General features: G+C 41.4%; 1 protein-coding gene and 1 long non-coding RNA gene across 2 annotated transcripts; both read right to left on the bottom strand.

The window, feature by feature from the left end:
- Positions 1-7096: 7096 nt before the first annotated feature.
- LOC130998591 (uncharacterized) lies at positions 7097-11701 on the bottom strand. The gene is made up of 11 exons (XM_057924006.1): positions 11648-11701; positions 11484-11594; positions 11049-11390; positions 10732-10928; positions 10123-10663; positions 9951-10055; positions 9752-9842; positions 9546-9688; positions 9328-9446; positions 8600-8972; positions 7097-7471 (listed from the first exon to the last, which is right to left on the bottom strand). Exons 1-11 carry the CDS (start codon positions 11699-11701, stop codon positions 7097-7099), a joined length of 2451 nt encoding a protein of 816 aa, XP_057779989.1.
- Positions 11702-16064: 4363 nt separating this feature from the next.
- Positions 16065-16941, bottom strand: LOC130996976 (uncharacterized). The gene is made up of 2 exons (XR_009092901.1): positions 16855-16941; positions 16065-16413 (listed from the first exon to the last, which is right to left on the bottom strand). It is a non-coding gene; the product is annotated as an uncharacterized LOC130996976 (long non-coding RNA).
- Between the last annotated feature and the right edge of the window lie 743 nt (positions 16942-17684).

The following is a 17684-nucleotide window of genomic DNA, read 5'->3' as shown; positions in this document are numbered from 1 at the left end:
GGGTTTCCGACGTCGTTCCTCTGAAGTCGACGGGGAAGGCACGCCATTCTTCGCCGCTGGATTCTTCTTTCGTGAACTTCCCTCATCTCAATTCTCTGACTACGGTGCAGGTCACGAATTCTCACGTTGGTAACTCTGCTGATCTGACGGGGGTTAATATTTTGAGTGTTCCTAGCGCTAACAACAGCAACCCTAGCGCCCCTCAAAACCATAGCGCGGACCAGAGGGCTCCTTCTTACGCTACCAACAACAGTAATCTGCCAAGTAATGTTAATTCTGTTTCTTATGCAGTGGTTACCGCTCCCAAGATGTTACGGAGGCCGGATGTTTTTGCACATCGTTTCACCGCTCTTCAGGCCAAAGAATCTTGTCAGGGATACACTTTAGACTTACCCTCTGATTTCTGTAAAAGGCGTTGGGAAGAGTTCAATTTTTCGGTTATCGGAAGGCTGCTTTTGGATAAAGGAGACAAGCCTCGCTTAACGGTGGAGCTCAAGCAGGAGCTTCAATCTATATGGAATATCCCTTCTGAGTGGAAATTGATTCCTATGTGTAAAGGTTTCTACATTTTGAAATTTCAAACTATGGAGGATAAACAACTCATGAAAACCAGAACGTTGTGGGATCTTTCTCATGGATCGCTTCGTTTGCGTGAGTGGGTTAAGGGATTTAATCCGTATAAAGAAGTTTCTTCGGTCTGCCAGGTCTGGGTTCGGATATATTATCTTTCCGTTGAGTTTTGGCACCCGAAAGTTCTTACGGCCATTGGAAACGTTGTTGGAACTACTATAAAAATTGACGGAGCGTCTGCTCATGCCGATGTTGGGAATTTTGCACGTTTACTTATTGAAGTTGATCTCTCTTTGCCACTCCAGGAATCCATGCATGTTCAAGGGGATGATGTCTCTTATTACGTGGAATTCTATTATGAGCAACTTCCTTTTTATTGCACTAATTGCAGGATCACAGGGCATAACATCGACAAATGCAAAAAGATTAAGAAGAATCGTGAAAGGAACGTCGAGTCCGATCAGGGAAAGGCTACGGCTGTGGATAATACTCAGGATAAAACTGATTTGAAGGGGGCTGAGATTTCGAATAAGAAGAATACGAAGGGGGTTTCGGGGGATTTGGCAGCTCAGAGTGACGGATTTGTTAAAGCTAAAAAAGTTTCACATTGGAAGCCTAAGGCGTCTGATTTTAAGGAGGCTACTAATGCTTTCGCTTCTCTTGCTCCTGTTCAAGAGGATATGGTTGAGGGTATTGTGGAGAACTGTACTTCATCGGACGATGAAGAGGTGAATGAGTCGGATGTGCATGACTATAACTTGAAAAAAGCTGGAGACTGTCATGACGATCAGCGACAGATGGTTGTTCCGACGCAGCAACAACAACTAAGGCATGAAACCACTGATACGCAGGGGGCGTAGGGATCGCCGTCCTTGGAGACGCAACAAGTTGCGCAGGCTGCTATGGATCAGAGGGGGCGTGAATTGGCTTTGAATTAGCAGCAAGATTGTGGATTTAATGGTAAGAAAGATCAGGCGGTTGGGAATTCGGCGGTGCAGCGGCCAAGCCCGCAGGTTGAACGCTTTGTTATGGAGCAGCGGGTGAGGGGATCGCCTTCAAATGCTATTATAGGAGAAGATCAACATCAGGCTAGTGTCCATATTGACAAGGAGGATCAAGCGGCTAGGCACTTGGCGGAGCATCAGTTTCGGGCAAGTCCGAGGATGGGTAACCAGGTCTCGGGAAAGCAGGTGGTTGATGATGGTGGGCAGCCTCGGCGTGATGGTTCTTAGGATGCTACAGAGGAGATTGCTAGCCGTCTTAGTCGGTTGGAGGAGCAGGTTAATCAGGGGATGCAGTTGCTCTCGGAGCCAAAGCGAGGACGTGGACATCCAAAGGGCTCAGGAAAGGGAAGGGAGCTTGTGCAAGCAGTTCTGGAAGGTGGCATTAAAAGTCGCCTTAGGAATGCGGAAGAAATGGGCTACAAGCCGAGAGAGTTTGTGGTTGACCTTACCAATAGTCCCAGTATGCGTGCAATGAATAATATTGCTCATGGACGTTGGTCGGATGAAATGGATAACTATCCTGATTTTCGATATTGAGTTGTTTTTGTTTAGTTTTTTTAGTTTTTCAATCTCCTTTCGAGATTTGTGCCCTTAGTCTGCGTCTTTGTGCTGTCAAGGGATGGTTTTTTCTTTTTTTCTCTTATAATAAACCTTATTTTAATAATATTTTTATTATCAAATTGTTAGTTAAAGATTAGTAAAAGTAATCACAGTACATAAACACTACCCTTTTAGTCTTTTACACCACCTTTTTCAGCTTTCTTAGTCTCCGTGCCGAACCCCAACTGGGAGTTTATTTCGTGGACGGAGGGAGTATATATATATATATATATAAATAAAAAAATTGGGCCCCCAAAAATTTGGGGCCCTGTGCGACAGCATGTTCAGCATGCCCTTAGGCACGGGCCTGGAGAGATAGAGAGAGAGAGGTGGACGTACGTGAAAATACAGTCAACTAGAGTTGACAAATTCTAGTTAATAAACACCTTTATAATTATAAAAATTACTTCTTTTGTTCGCGAAATGAGTACCAATTTGAGGACGACACATATTTCAAAAAATATATTGAGTGTGATGCGAATAGAATAAAGGTTCCACTTTTTGAGAGTATTAATTAAAGAATTGTATAGACGGACTAAAAAGGAAATATATGTATTCATTTCGTGTGGACGGATGGAGTAATAAACTTTAATTGAGATTAATAAATTTAAATTGGGTGTGGTGTCCTCGTGTCTTCATATGAGACCGTCTTTTATTATAAAAATGAAGTAAAGATTTTTTTTAGAGGAAAATTAAAGCAAATTTTGGATGTAATAATGTTATTAATATTTTTTTTAATCCATTTGCTCATCTTGATGTTGCTGCCGTAGGAAAAATTTATTGGTTAATGCAAATTAAGACTTTGTTGATGCCGAATAATTATCTGCAAAGTATTTAGAAATTCGAGCAATTAGTATATAATTTTGAGCAAAATGCATAGAGTAATGCTAAACAGCCACATTGTGGCTGTCCACGCAAGGTTAAATTAGTAAATATAAGTATTAATTATTATGTAAAATATTATTTATATTTGGTGAAGAAGATAAAATTACTTATATACCTTTTAATATACGTATACTAGGGCTTATCTCTGCATTGAATACAAACAACAATAAACAAATGAATATCCACAATGTTAAATAACAATTTAATATACAGACTACGGTTTATATATATATTTTCACATAATGGCAGCCTACGCTCATGATAATATACATAGCAACCGCATATATTTGTTTTGTTCTCTAAAGTTATGGAAATTAAATATAGAAGAAGAACAAGTACAAAATTTTACATTATATTTGAAGGATTACGAACCGGTGTATTCTCAAATTGTGAAAATTGTGCACCGCTTGTGCTTGGATATAAGGGATGCGTGTATAAGTCATTTCCTACTGAAGATGAAGCGGTGGATGCATACGAGAGGTATTGCAACTCAAAACACTATGCAAAAGATGAAGTGGTGGAAGTGGACAGACTGAGTTTATTGTCTAAAGCAAGCGTCAATGAGTTTAGCTCGAAAAAATATTAAAGAATACCCTATTTGTTTTATTTTTGGATTTTTGGTTGGAATTCTATTTGCAGTGGCTATATTCAAAGATCATTAAGGGTTGTATTGATTCAAGTTATGAATTGATTTTAAATTTATTTATGCATTTTAAGTTTGCTTCTTAGCTATCCAAGTATTGAAGTTTGAATGTTATGAATTCATTCTAAGTTTGTTAGAGCATTTTAAGTTTGCTTCTTGTCTATCCAAGTATCCAAGTTAATTTGTTTACGCATTTTAGATTTGCTTTTAGGCGTTATTTATTTGTAAAATGTTCTTTCAATATACAACTCAATTTAGTTTGCTTTTAGAGGATCAATAGGTATATTTAATCATTATTTATAGGCTATAGTTAAGTGTTGCAGATGTTAAGTATATTGCTGCTGAAATAGAAATTTTATTAAAAAAGAAAAAAGAACCTAGACCCATGAGTGCACAAGCGCAACTGGCCTCAAGAAACCTCTTCAAGGAAAAGAGGTAAAAGAGTGCCCGTCTAGAAAACAGAAAAAGAACCGGTGAGGAGCGTGGAAGGCCCACCTCAGGAGCTTCATCCTAACCATCACCCCTAGAAGGCCCGGCTCATCCAAACCAGAAACAACGGAAAAAAATACCCAAAAATGGAGAACAAACCAAACGCCCGACTGGAGAAACCCGGGCAGAGCCAGTAAACCAAAAATGGGCAGGACAATAACACCCCACCCATGTAGCATTCCCCGTGCATCCACTCGAAAAGGCCAAGAGCCAACCACCTAAAACCAAAAAGCACAGAGGAGCATACACGGAAAACACAACAAAAAACAAAGAAGCAAGCACGCCAAAACACAAAAGTAGGGGAGATGAACCCCATAGGATAGACCAAAAGTAGTTACTCAAGTAACCACCACAACATCCAAGGCGGTACACCGTTGCACCCACAACCAAACACAGCACCTTCCTATCTAGGTCTCCCAAGATCTGTACAGACCAAAAGAGGTGCGCCAAGCCAAGGCTTTAAGGTGCAACAACAAGCTGATACAATTCAATTCGCTCAGACCCAATTTTTCGTTATGAGTGAATTTTCTAATGCATTGGCCTTTACAATAAGTCTCAAACCCATACAGAACATGCCTTAAAATTCTCAAAAAAAGGTCATCTTCACAGGATAAACACTTTCGAAGGTTATCCAAAATATTCCCGCGTGGTTTCTCATGCTCATGAAGATCAACGGTATCCTCAGCGGAGCAGAGACCCAAAATATTAATAGCCGAACAATCCAAACACACCAGAGAAAGATATTAGGCAATGCAATGAAAACACTCCCCATAAAATCTACTGGACAAATTGCGTTAAGAAATTGCTCACCAAGGTGTTGCACCCAAAACATTAAACTCATAGCACCATGTTAGGTCCGGAGGGTCTCGAATAGGTGTATGAGGGGGGGGGGAGAATACACCTATAGGCTATTTTTCAAAATGAAACTTGAAACACAAACTGACACAACCTTTTTAGTTAAAGGAGTTTAGTAAAGTTTAGGTTGATGACTGATAATGAATACTCTTCGGTAAGGAGTTATCAGTTAAGTCTGAGACTTTAACTGATACACGTAAAGCTTCAGTCAAGTTTGTTGAACAGAGAGATGTTATGTATCTTATTGACTATCCGAAGATTAATCAGTTAGACTAATAACACACGCAACGGAAAACTTTTCTTTCAAAATAGCCTGTGAGATTAATCACGTTGTTAGAAATTAAGTTTCTCTTTGCAGTTAATCAGTTTTCAGTTGGAGAAGGTTTGAACACAAGTAAGAAGGTAAAAACTAAAAGCTGTAAACAACACAGAGATTTTTACGTGGTTCGAAAAACACTTCCTACATCCACGGTCAGTCGATCACACTGACAAACTTCACTGGGCATGTACTTACGGGTGCACAGCAAACCTAGACAACTGAAGATCCTATCTTCAGTACCAACACACCTGGTTGGATTTCTCACTCTTAGCGCACACTGGGCATTAAGATCTCTTCGGAGATAGAGCACTGGTCTGAACTCCTTTACAACAAACTCTCAATTCGGTCAGTTGAATAGAGGCTCGAAAACTTGCCAACTAGATTACAAAGAACAAGTCCTCTGCAATCAGTTATACCTAGGCTTTGGATATACAATATTTGCCTAAGTTCTAAGAGAATGTATGTAATCAACAGTGACTGATTTTTGACTTTGTGATTCTCTTCTTCGATTCAAACTTTGGAATGGCTTTAAATGCTGAGTGACGAATTCGGCATCGTTTCAGCTTATGTAGTTGAATCAGTGAAGATTGAAGTGATCCTCGAGCTCTATTTATAGGAGACGTCTTGAATAGATCCGTTGGCTGAAATGGTCTTCAAGAATTCTTCCGTTAGAGAGTAATTTGAACTTGGGCTAAGACTTCAATCTTCGAGGATCCTTGTTTGGTAAGAACGACTATTGAGGAGCAGGAGATAGGACATCTCTGAAAAGGTAATCACCAAAAAGGAAGGGCCTCTGCAGAGAAAGGATGATCCTGAGATCTCTGCATTTAATGCGGCTGTACTTCTGGAGTGTGTGGCTTCCTTTAAACATTAGAGGTTCAGTCCGAGGAAGAATGTCTAACTGATACTTGACTTTAGTATCAATTAGCTGAGTCCACATGGCTCGCATTAAGTAATCAGTCGTAACTGATTCTTGGACTGGTTAGTCAAATATCAGTATTTGACTCTGCCTTTCATCGTTACAACAGTCGGCTACTTCAGTCTTCAGTCTTCAGAACAGAACTAAACTAGAAAAAGAACTCTAACACTTGAGTTCGAACAGTTCTAATCTATTACACGAGAAACCTATTGATTTTGGTATCATCAAAACTAGGATTAAGACATTTCATTAAGTTCCAACACACCACAGGGGCAGCAAAAACCAGGAGAGACAAGGACAACAATCACAACAAAACACCACACCAGGGGTCAACCGGTGGACTGTCCAGCATGCGTGGAGTACTCAATAACCAGCAATCAATCAAATAATGAGGACCAAACTCCCCGCAACACAACCAAACAAGCAAAGAATAAAGACAAGCAGGGCAAAGAGAAGAGAGAGAGAGAACATGCCTTGAAAAGAGAATCGCCCCCATAAGGCAACAACGCATATGATACGATCCGAACATAAGGAAGACCACACCAATCATTCCGAACCAGCTGCAGAATATCAGGAATGACAAAAGGTCAGAAACCCTCATCAGACACCGAGGAAGCCAAGAAATCCGCAACACGATTTCCCTCACGAAAAAGATGGGAAATCATGATGTGTAAGCCATCAATATCCTGAATAATCTTTCTCCACCTACTAAGGAAACGCCACCGAACAGTAGTTGAACGGGACCGAAAAAGCTCCACCAGATAAGTACAATTTGTCTCAAACCAGATGTAGTCCCAGCCCTGGGACACAACCTACTCCAGAGCAATTATGAGAGCAAAAAGCTCAGCCTTAAAAGCCCAACTGCGGCCAGCAGAAAAATGGAAGCATCCAATAACCGAAGTGGAATCGCGGATAATACCGCCAACGTGGATACTGAGAGGTGATCCATGAACAGAGCCATCAATGTTAATCTTCCTCCAATGCTGTGGGGGAGACCAGAACACATAAACATAAGAGGTAGGACGACGAGGATTGCCCGGTACCCCAATTTCATGAAGAACCAGTAACTCTTCCACCGAGTTAGCCATCTCACTAAGGCTGAAACGAGCAGCTTCCAGAATAAAAGCCTTGATTTGCACCATCAAGGCAGTAGCAGAAATTGAAACATCATCAAACACCACTTTGTTCTGATAATTCCAGATGCTCCAGATAGTGGACATCACACCACTTTATCATCCACCAATGATGAAGCTACCCACATCCAGAAAAGAGGTGCAATCTACCCGGAACCAAGCAAACAATGAATTTTAAACCTGTTGTGCCAAATTACAGTCGCAGAACAAGTGATCAATGTCCTCCCCATCAGCCCTACAAAGAGGGCACCAACTCGGGCCCTGGAAACCTTGACGGCGCAGAAGGCTAGTCGTAGGAAGGGGGCCCAGAATGACACTCCAGGTAACAATCGATCAGCGGCTGTGACGCCCGGGGACGAAGTGCGGAGTGATCGCCGGTGCAAAAAGAGGCACGGACAAAGAGCGGCTCCGGTTAAGACTTCCAAGCAGAGGGGCGCAGGGATGAACCGGAACACACCTGAACGAGAGGGATTCCGAGAATATGCAGGTATGGGACTGCATATTCGAGGAGAGCTTAAAGGATTTAATTGGGCTACTCATATCAACAAGATGCATCTTCTTTTCTGGTGTCCACGTGGAAGAAACTCCAAGGTTAAGCGTGCTTGGCTTGGAGCAATTTTAGGATGGGTGACCCCCTGGGAAGTTTCTCAGGGAGCGTGCGAGTGAGGACAAAACACGCTAGAAAAGACTCGTGTTGGTCTGTGGGGACAACCGTCAACTCTGGAGCCGGGCTGTTACAGGTGGTATCAGAGCCGAACCTCTCCCAGTACGGTGTAGTTCGGGGACGAACCAAGCAGAAGCTGGTGGGCCTGTGACACCCGGGGACGAAGTGCGGAGTGATCGCCGGTGCAAAAAGAGGCACGGACAAAGAGCGGCTCCGGTTAAAGACTTCCAAGCGGAGGGGCGCAGGGATGAACCGGAACACACCTGAACGAGAGGGATTCCGAGAATATGCAGGTATGGCACTGCATATTCGAGGAGAGCTTAAAGGATTTGATTGGGCTACTCATATCAACAAGATGCATCTTCTTTTCTGGTGCCCACGTGGAAGAAACTCCAAGGTTAAGCGTGCTTGGCTTGGAGCAATTTCAGGATGGGTGACACCCTGGGAAGTTTCTCAGGGAGCGTGAGAGTGAGGACAAAACACGCTAGAAAAGACTCGTGTTGGTCTTTGGGGACAACCGTCAACTCTGGAGCTGGGCTGTTACAGCGGACCAGGATGAAAGGAGCCCATATCCAATTTCCCCAGTCAACCGAGGGAAAACTAGGGCGCAGATGATCCAAAGCAAGAGACGAAGCGACCTTCCCAAAATGGGAGTGAGTCCAGGCACGCCGGTCCCCAATACCAGAAATGGGGATCGAGATAATGTCGAAGGCGGTGTCTGGGAAGGTAATCAGGAAGTCCAGAGTGAAGTGCCAAGAGCCCTCAAAGTAATAGTCAGAGATCGGCTGCTGAAGATAACGAAAAATAGAGTTGGGGATCCCAATCTTGTCAATGAGTTTGTACCCCAGCCAGTTGTCCATCCAGAAGAGAACCGAGGTCCCTTGACCGATGCTGCAGTAAGAATCCGTGATCAGGTTAGAGATGGTCTATCTAGTACCCAGCCAAATAGAAGAAGAAAACCAAAGAGAGCGAGGCCTCAAACAAGAGTCCAAATAGCGCTGCCGAAAGATACGAAAACCCATCGAATCCTGAGAAATAATCTGCCAGCCCAGACGAAGCATAAACCCCTGATTGATGTGGGTGAAGGATTTAACGTTCAGACCCTCCTGAGGCTTAGGGGCACAGACTTTGTTCCAGGACACCGAGGAAAGCGGCTTAGAAGAAGTGCACCTCGTCCAAATAAAGGATCGGCAGGCTCTGTCCAAGTCATGTAAAAGTTGTGCATGCCACTTGTAAATCAGCATACTGTGCACCGCCGTACTGTTGATGACTGAAAAGACCAAGCAAATTCGGCTGGCCATAGACAGCTGCATCCCCTGCCACTTCGGGAAGTGGGCAATGATGCGATCCCGAATGAATGCCATCCTAGAATCCGAAACTCTCCCCGAGAATAGGAACACTCAAATAGATAAAATGAAGAGAACCCATATAGAAGCACAGAGCCCTCTTGAGACGACGACGCACCTGAGTCGGAACACCTTTGCCAAAATAGACCGTAGATTTAGCCTTGTTGCAGGCCTGCCCAGGAACAGCAGCGTAGATCTGAAGGATCGAATCATTCATAACACAGCTACGCTTATCTGCCCTATAGAAAATGAGGACATCATCTGCGTAAAGAAGGTGAGACAGGAAGATTGAAGAACGAGACATACTCATACAAGAGATGAAACCTCTCTCAGCCGCGTCCAACAGAAGCCGGTTCAGCACCTCTTCAGCTATCCCAAATAAAATGGGCGACAGGGGGTCACCTTGTCTCACACCCTGAGAACAGCTGAAATACCCATGTTGTTCCCTATTCAGCAGGACAGAGATACGAGCAGAACGAATCCACTATCTAAATCGGGCGGGAAAACCAAAACAATCAAGCACAGTGTCCACAAAGTCCCAGTTCAGCGTGTCAAAGGCCTTCTTGATGTCAACCTTAAGAGCTAAATTTCGACCACACAGAGACCGCTCCAAGCAATTAACCCCCCTCTGAAGCCAGGAGAATGCACTCATGAATAGAACGCCCAGAGATGAACCCAAACTGATGCTCAGAGACAATAGAGGCAGCCACCAAATTGAGACGGGAAGCAAGGATCTTGGTGAGAATCTTAAAGAAAAAGTTTTCCAAAACAATGGGACGAAAGTTCGAGATGGCCACCGCATCCGACTTTTTGGGCAGAAGACATAACAGATTGGCATTTAGGCCAGTTGGGATGTAACCATGCGTGAAAAAGCGAGAGACAGCAGCAATAGTGTCCTCCCCAACAATCTCCCAAGCACTCTGAAAGAATGCCCCAAAAAACCCATCGGGACCAGGCGCGCTATCCTTATCCATAAAAAAAACCGTGTCCCCGATCTCCGTGGTAGACGGCTGTTTAATGAGCATCCCCGCATCGGACTCAAACACCAAGGCGGGGATATACTGAGGAATCCAAGATCTGTCCACAGGGTCCGAAGGAGGCTCATCAAATAAGCTACTGTAGAAATCAACCACGTGAGCAGCCATCGTGGCAGGGTCATCAGAAAGCACACCATTAATGTTGAAATGCTTGATCTTGTGGCTAGCCCGACGCCACTTGACCATAGAATGGAAAAACCTGGTGTTACGGTCCCCATCAGATAGCCAAGTGATCCTGCTCTGCTTTTGAGATGCTCAGTCTTGCACATTAAAAGCGTTCCCATCTCAGCCTGAAGGGCGACCTCCTGATCAAAAAACACTTCTGAGTAGCCCATCGCATCGATACTCTGCTGCAGCGCACTAAGATCTTGCTGGAGATCAGTCAGAGCGGTGTTGTAGTTGCCAAACACCTCCTTATTCCAGGTCTTGAGAGCGGGGCGGAGACGCTTCAGCTTCTTCATGACCTTGACCATGGGACAAAGAACATCAATAGAAAGAGTCCAAGAGGCCCTCACCTAGTCCAGAAAACCTTCATGACTGCACAACATAGTGAGGAAGCGAAACTGTCTGTCAAATGGGGCAACCTCTGAGTCCAAACAACGAAGAAGAATCGGTGAGTGATCCGATTCCAATTTGGAAAGCACCAAAACCGAGGTAGAAGTCCAAAGATCATAGAAGTCCTGATAAAGAAGGTCTCTGTCCAAAACAGATTCAATCGAAAAGGGAAAACACCTCCGATCAGTCCAAGTGAAAAAAGAGCCAGTAGTCTCGGGCTGAACCAGGCTGTGATCATCAATGAACTCTCTGAACTCCAGACAAGGAGTAGTGGCTGGAATCCGCCTGCCAAGACGCTCATGAGCACCCAAAATAGAGTTAAAGTCACCAATGATGAGAAAATTCCCCGTCACAAACGGGCCAACCGAAGACTAAAGACTCTGACGCTCAATATAATCACAATCCGCATGAGTAATGGCCATAGTGTAGACCGAGCTCATAAAACATAACTGAATAACAACCACCTGAGTAGTAGATAACACGACAGTAGAAGCAATAGAAATATCCGCAAAAACCCAAATGTTAGACCTTCTGCCACCCCGACTGTTCTGATAAACGGGAACTAAACCCAAAGACTGCTAGTAAGAAGCAGGAATAGTAGCAAACTGAGACTTAGGCTCCAGAATACCAAGCAGACACGGCTTATAAGTGACACAGTAATGACGAAGAAGAGACATGGCATTATTGTTCATACCTCTAATGTTCCAAGCAAGAACGTTCATCAAAAGGTGTCGGAGAGCTCATCCTCCTCAGGGGGATCATTTTCATCTATCATATCTCTCCATTTTTGCTTGCAGACTCCCGACATAATCTTATCAGCCTTAGACGAAGAACTAGAAACCATAAAATTTTGCAGGGCGGCCCCATTAGCCTTGGCCTCAAAAACCCGCTCAAGAAAATTAGTCGGAACCCGACCAACAGCTGCAAGGGCAGCCCTCTTAGCAATCAGCTCCTGCCGCAACGACTCAAGATCCGGATGCTGCATCGGATCATACTCGAGAGTGACACTACCATCATTGGGGGAACGCTTAAAGGATATGTGACGAGAATGGGTCTAGCCATCACTCCCAATCTCAGTGTAATGGATCAGCTCAGGGAGAGGAGGTAAGGTGTGTTGCTCCAAGTCCCCTCTTTTCTCTGTCCCGTTGTTCTCAAACGACTTGGAAAACCGAGCCATCTGCTTAGGACTGGGTTCTTGCGTCCGCTGTGGCCGGGGCATCGAGCGACCTGCCTTAAGATCAGTGGAACTATTCAAGACTCACCTCTTTGCATTCTCATGCTGAGTAGAATGCTTCTTCTGCTTGCTCGGAGAAGTGGCCATCTGGCCCCACCAACAAAATCAGCAATTTCCAGAGCTTCCAGAACTGAGAAAGGGTTTTGGTGGGGTTCAATATGTGTATCACTGGCCTTTCCAAAAGCTGGGGCCCGATAAGTGGCAGTCCGAACAGTAACCACCTGAGCACCCTGGCCTATGCTTCTGGGGGAGTTTGACACTCCCTCCCCAAAAGCCGAGACATCCACCGCAACCGCAGCAATGTTGTCCACTGTCATCAGGCCGGAAGAAAGAACCGTCGTGGGCAACTTCTGACCCACTTGACGCTTGATATCAGCCTCTCTAGCCTATCTAGCCTTAGCTTTTTCCTGGACAGTTGTGTCAGTGTCCGACTTAGACCACCTGCAGGTGTTAGAAGCATGGCCAACAACACAACAAACATGGCAATAATAGGGAAGATCCTCATAACCAAACCCAATCGTAAAAACACGATCACCATATCTAACATTAAAATAATCAGGCACAGACTTAGAGACATCCATCTCAACTAAGACTCTAGAAAAATGACCCACAACAGCATGCGCAGATAAACCATCAATAATTAAATGAGCGCCTACATGTCTAGCAATACCCGAAAACACCTCCGGATGCCAAAATTCATGCGGCAAGTTAAAGATACGAATCCATACCTGAGCTAGGGAAGTCGTGGCTTTGTAAGGATCGAAGTTCGAAACCCACACCTGCAGATGAAGAGTACCAGGCCGCATACGCCATTGCCATGTTAGTAGCAGAGGAAAATTTAAGAGTAAAGTACCCTTTCCCCAGCGGTATGATCTGCCAAGATTGCTCCAGACACCAAAGCTACTGTAGTTCAGCATAGAGATCAGCAGCGAACCTAGGTCGATCACCCTTACAGAGGATGAGACGACCATGAATAGCATGAGTGAAAGAGCGAATCTGTCGTGGATGAAAGGCCTCCGAAAGAATAAGACATGGCTTATCATTGACTACTGTCGGTGTGAGAACAGTAAAGTCATGTGCCGGTAAATCAGTCGGGTATCTCTCATTCGACTTCAAAGTGTCTGCGAAGGTCTGGTCGGACTTGTCCCTCCCATGCAGATCATGGTGTGGCGGGTGGCATGGTGTTGATTCAACTTGGGCCGAGGAGTCGATCTTGGCGCCCACCGATGTGGCCCCAAGAATTGGGGGGGCGCTGATCGTCCCGGCGGTAGAAGAAACCGCGTGGACAGTAGGCACTTGAAGGATCAAGGTCGTGGTCTTGGGGACCGACGTATCGAGCGGAACCCTAGTAGGGTTTTCAGAATAAGGCGGTTGCGGCTGTAGAATCGCAACTGAGGGCGGAGGCACGCTAGCAGTAACAACTGGCGCCTGAACAGACCCCGTCGAGTGGATCGGGGTGGAAAAATCGGTGGCCATGGAGGGTGTAGTAGTGGCCATAACGTCAATAAACAAGCTCATAATAGGGTCAGCCACCGTCGTCCCCAAGTATGTAGAAGCAGGAACCCTAGAGACGGCTTCAATTTTTGGGAACAGAACCGAATCATTGGCGGACGTGGCCCTCAAAAATGACACCACCGAAGCCCTAGCTATGGCCGGCGGCAGGGTGCTGGGCGAGCGCTGGGTATCGGGAATCTATGGAGCGACGGGACGATCATAGTTTGAGGAAATTTTAGGGAAGGAAGCGGTGGTGGCAGAGGCTGCCATGTTATCGCCAGGCAGGAGGGAGCAAAATCGGCCGACAGGGTAGTGAGGGAAGATTACGGCCGGCTAGGGTTTGGTTGAGGGGCAATCATCGTTCTCCTATTGGGATGGGCCATCGTAAACTTTTCCCACTCACACAATCAAAAAATCAACGTTTACGTATTGCAAATCATTGAAATTGGAAATGCTTCTTATTAGTAATTTTTTTGTAAATCCAAATTTAGTGGCTTGCAGATGTTAAGTATAACGAGACTATATACTTAACTAGTATTATACCCGTGCTTCGCACGGACCGATAATTCATACATATTATAAAAATATATAAATGTATTTAAGTGAAACAAAAACAAATATAGAGTAATCAAATGAAATTGAAAATTTAGTAAAATATGTAATATAAACGAATAAATAAAATATATTATATTATGAAAAAATAAACACAAATATTAAGTGAGAGTATTTAATTTCATGTACGTATTGTACGTGAACATATATATATATATATATATATATATATATATATAGAGAGAGAGAGAGAGAGAGAGCAAGAGAAGATAGAAAAAAGATCAAATGATTAACTATTACATTAACCATTAAAATGTATTATATTATGAAATGTACTATTGGAGTATATATTAGGATTCTCAATTGTCATATTCAACCATCTCGTATACTATCACTTTCCAACATCTCCCCCTATCGAATAATATGTATTTATAATCTTTAATTAACATGATCAATATCAGAACTAATTTCATCTTTAACAAAGCCAAACTTCCCCCCCCCCCCCAAAAAAAAAAATCAATATACTAATGTATTATGTAAATTGCAAATTATCAACATTACAAAAATATCTAAATTATATTCACAAGTATATTACATTAAATACAGGCCCAAAACAAAAATATTATACCTAAAATCGGGCCACAACAAACACGAAGCCCAAATAAAACATTTAATTGGACTATATGAATATTCTTTAATGGGCTTTTGCAAATAAGAAAATGAATAACCTTCATAACTGCAAAAAAGTTCTATACTAATTACACAATAAACAAAAGTTTCTAAAACACAACAATTTACAATTACATTGTTCTATAAATTCAATAAAAGAAATAATAAATAATATCTTCAATATTTTTATACTATTTCGTATAAAAACAGACAGTGTCAAGGTCATTCTACAATATTTTTATACTATTTCGCATAAAAATAGTTTTAATCATATATTATATTCAAATACCATTACAATAGACTTATATATTCTGTATAAATGGAATATATAAAAATTGTATATCTTTTACGATTTATACATCTATATTAACAAATAAAAATTGTATATCTTTTTCGATTTATACATCAATATTAACAAATAATTTGCTATTTACAATGGGCTAATAAAATATAACAGTTTACTTGTTAGATGAAACATCTATGGCAGCCCAACTATATAAAATTAGGCCCAATAATAAATAAAAAGTGAATGAAAAGAATTAACTAATACAATAAGAATAATAATTAAAATACTAAGAGAGCTCAAAACAAATTCTATTTTATAGATTAGTTTCTAACTTATATGGATGAATAAATTTTGTACTATGAAACAAATAAATAAAACCTGTACTCTGAAACAAAGCATTCGAAACACAATATCACAAAACAAAGCATTAAAATTCTAAGAGAGCTCAAAACAAATTCTATTAGACACTACAAAGCATTCTCATTTTATTTTATCATAAAATATGATAACGAAATGTTATTATTAAAAATACAATTCTTAAAATATTATTCTTTAATCATTTGTTATTTTTTATTTCATCATAAGCTATACTAATTTACGTATGCAAAAATAGACCAGAACAAAATAAACTAAGCTCCAATTAAAAATAAATTTGGGCCTATACTCTAGTAAATAATGTAATTAATAGAATAGAATACAAATTGGGCGTATATATATTGTTTTTTAACAATTCTATTTTTTTAGATTATAACTTTGTTTTCTTATTTGCACTTGAAAATTTTGATACTGCATTATATAATAACCACAATATCAATACAACAAATATATTCGTATAAATTTCGATGATGCGTACACATTACAGTCATCAATTCAATATCAATTCAGCTACAGCATTAAAGGCTTACAGCCAATAAATTGACATCGCCTGGAGTCTATCAAATCATAATCTTAAATACTCCTACTATTTACCCAACAATCCCTCTTTCATCTCCCCAAATTTACCCAAGTACTCAACAGAGAAACACATCGACATAATCGCCGTCGATCAATTTCCGATGATGCGTACACATTACACTAACATTGGTTGCTAAACAATAATACCGGATAAAATCTCTCAAGCTGTTGGCCAATTTCTGTGTTCAACGATTCGTATCCACGACTGCTCCAAGATCATAGACGATATGTAAGCTTCATTCTCCGAAAAACTGAAAAAATGTCAATCTTCATACTTATAAAGTCAGATTTTTTTTCATAGTATACTACTTCCAAATAAGTTCACAAAAACTGTAAAGTTTCAAATTTAGTTTACTTAATAGCCTAACTAATTGTTTTTCCTTGTGTATAAATCTGTGAAGAGTTATTTAGAGAATAGACATTCCATATAATCTTTGTTCTCATTGCCTTAAGTATAAATATTTACTGATTTTTACTGTGAGGATTACACTATTTTCTCCATTGTATGAACTCTGTTTATAATTAAAATTAGTTTCAGAAAAAATGAATTGAAGAACACACCAATCAATTGATGATAAATTTGATATAATAACAGCTATTATAGATTAAGAAATCATTTGTTCTACATTATGTTTCTAGTTCTTACTTGTAATGGTATTTGCAGAATGCGCTCACCATCAATTATCATCAAACTAAACCATACTCATCCACATATTAAAGAAGGAGGAATACTGGTACTTTCTAGTTTCTACACTCAATGAAGAAAATTATTTTATTTATAAAATCTCTACTTTATTACTAATGCAAATTTTGTTGCACAATCAATCTTCAGATTATCCCAAATGAGTTTGTTAGAGAGAATGCCAAGAACTTGCATCATACTGTCAACTTCAAAGTGCAGGGTTGTATGTCATGGAACGTCAATATATGCAGATCTGAAGATGAATCAGGCAGTGAGAAAATTTGGTATCTAAGCAAGGTCAACAATTTCCAAAAGTACACCAAATTGACAACGGAAGATCATATTCTACTGCAGCTCTATGCACCCAAAAAATTTCGTGTTACTATCTACAATGAGAATGGATTAGTGAAAAAAATCACAGCCAACCAATCATCTTCAACTGCTATTTATAGAGAAAGAAAGCAATAATTTGGGCTCCAAAAAATTCAAATTCAAATGTGGGCTGTACTGTTGGAGCCAAAACTGCCTGCATTCTCAAACCCAGCGGATAAGAATCAGAAAGATACATTGGGCCAATTGATGTGGCTCTTGGCGGGAGCACACTATCCTAGAATTCTATGCTTTAATATATGTATAGATGAATTAATTAAACATCATGAAGAACACCGCATGTTTAGTTTAATAGCAGTGGCACTTAGAGTAATAGCATGTCTGAAACGGTAAAGACCTTACGGTAGATAAGGTTTTGCGTGAATTTTATTTTCACACAAAATTTCAGATTAAGATGAAGAAGA

Source organism: Salvia miltiorrhiza, chromosome 8 (genome assembly GCF_028751815.1).
Source record: "Salvia miltiorrhiza cultivar Shanhuang (shh) chromosome 8, IMPLAD_Smil_shh, whole genome shotgun sequence".
In the NCBI taxonomy this organism is placed as follows: Eukaryota; Viridiplantae; Streptophyta; class Magnoliopsida; order Lamiales; family Lamiaceae; genus Salvia; species Salvia miltiorrhiza.
The sequence above is the reverse complement of the archived record's forward strand: the minus strand, read 5'-3'. Positions and strand labels throughout refer to the sequence as shown.

Excerpts from the sequence above, each read along its gene's own strand:
- LOC130998591 (XM_057924006.1), bottom strand. The coding sequence starts at position 11,701 with ATGCCATGTCTCTTCTTCGTCATTACTGTGTCACTTATAAGCCGTGTC. Across the intron at positions 11,595-11,647 it reads TTATAAGCCGTGTCTGCTTG|TCTTTGGGTTTAGTTCCCGT; the intron begins GTATTCTGGAGC and ends TCTTACTAGCAG. Across the intron at positions 10,664-10,731 it reads GAGATGGGAACGCTTTTAAT|GTTTTTCCATTCTATGGTCA; the intron begins GTGCAAGACTGA and ends CCGTAACACCAG.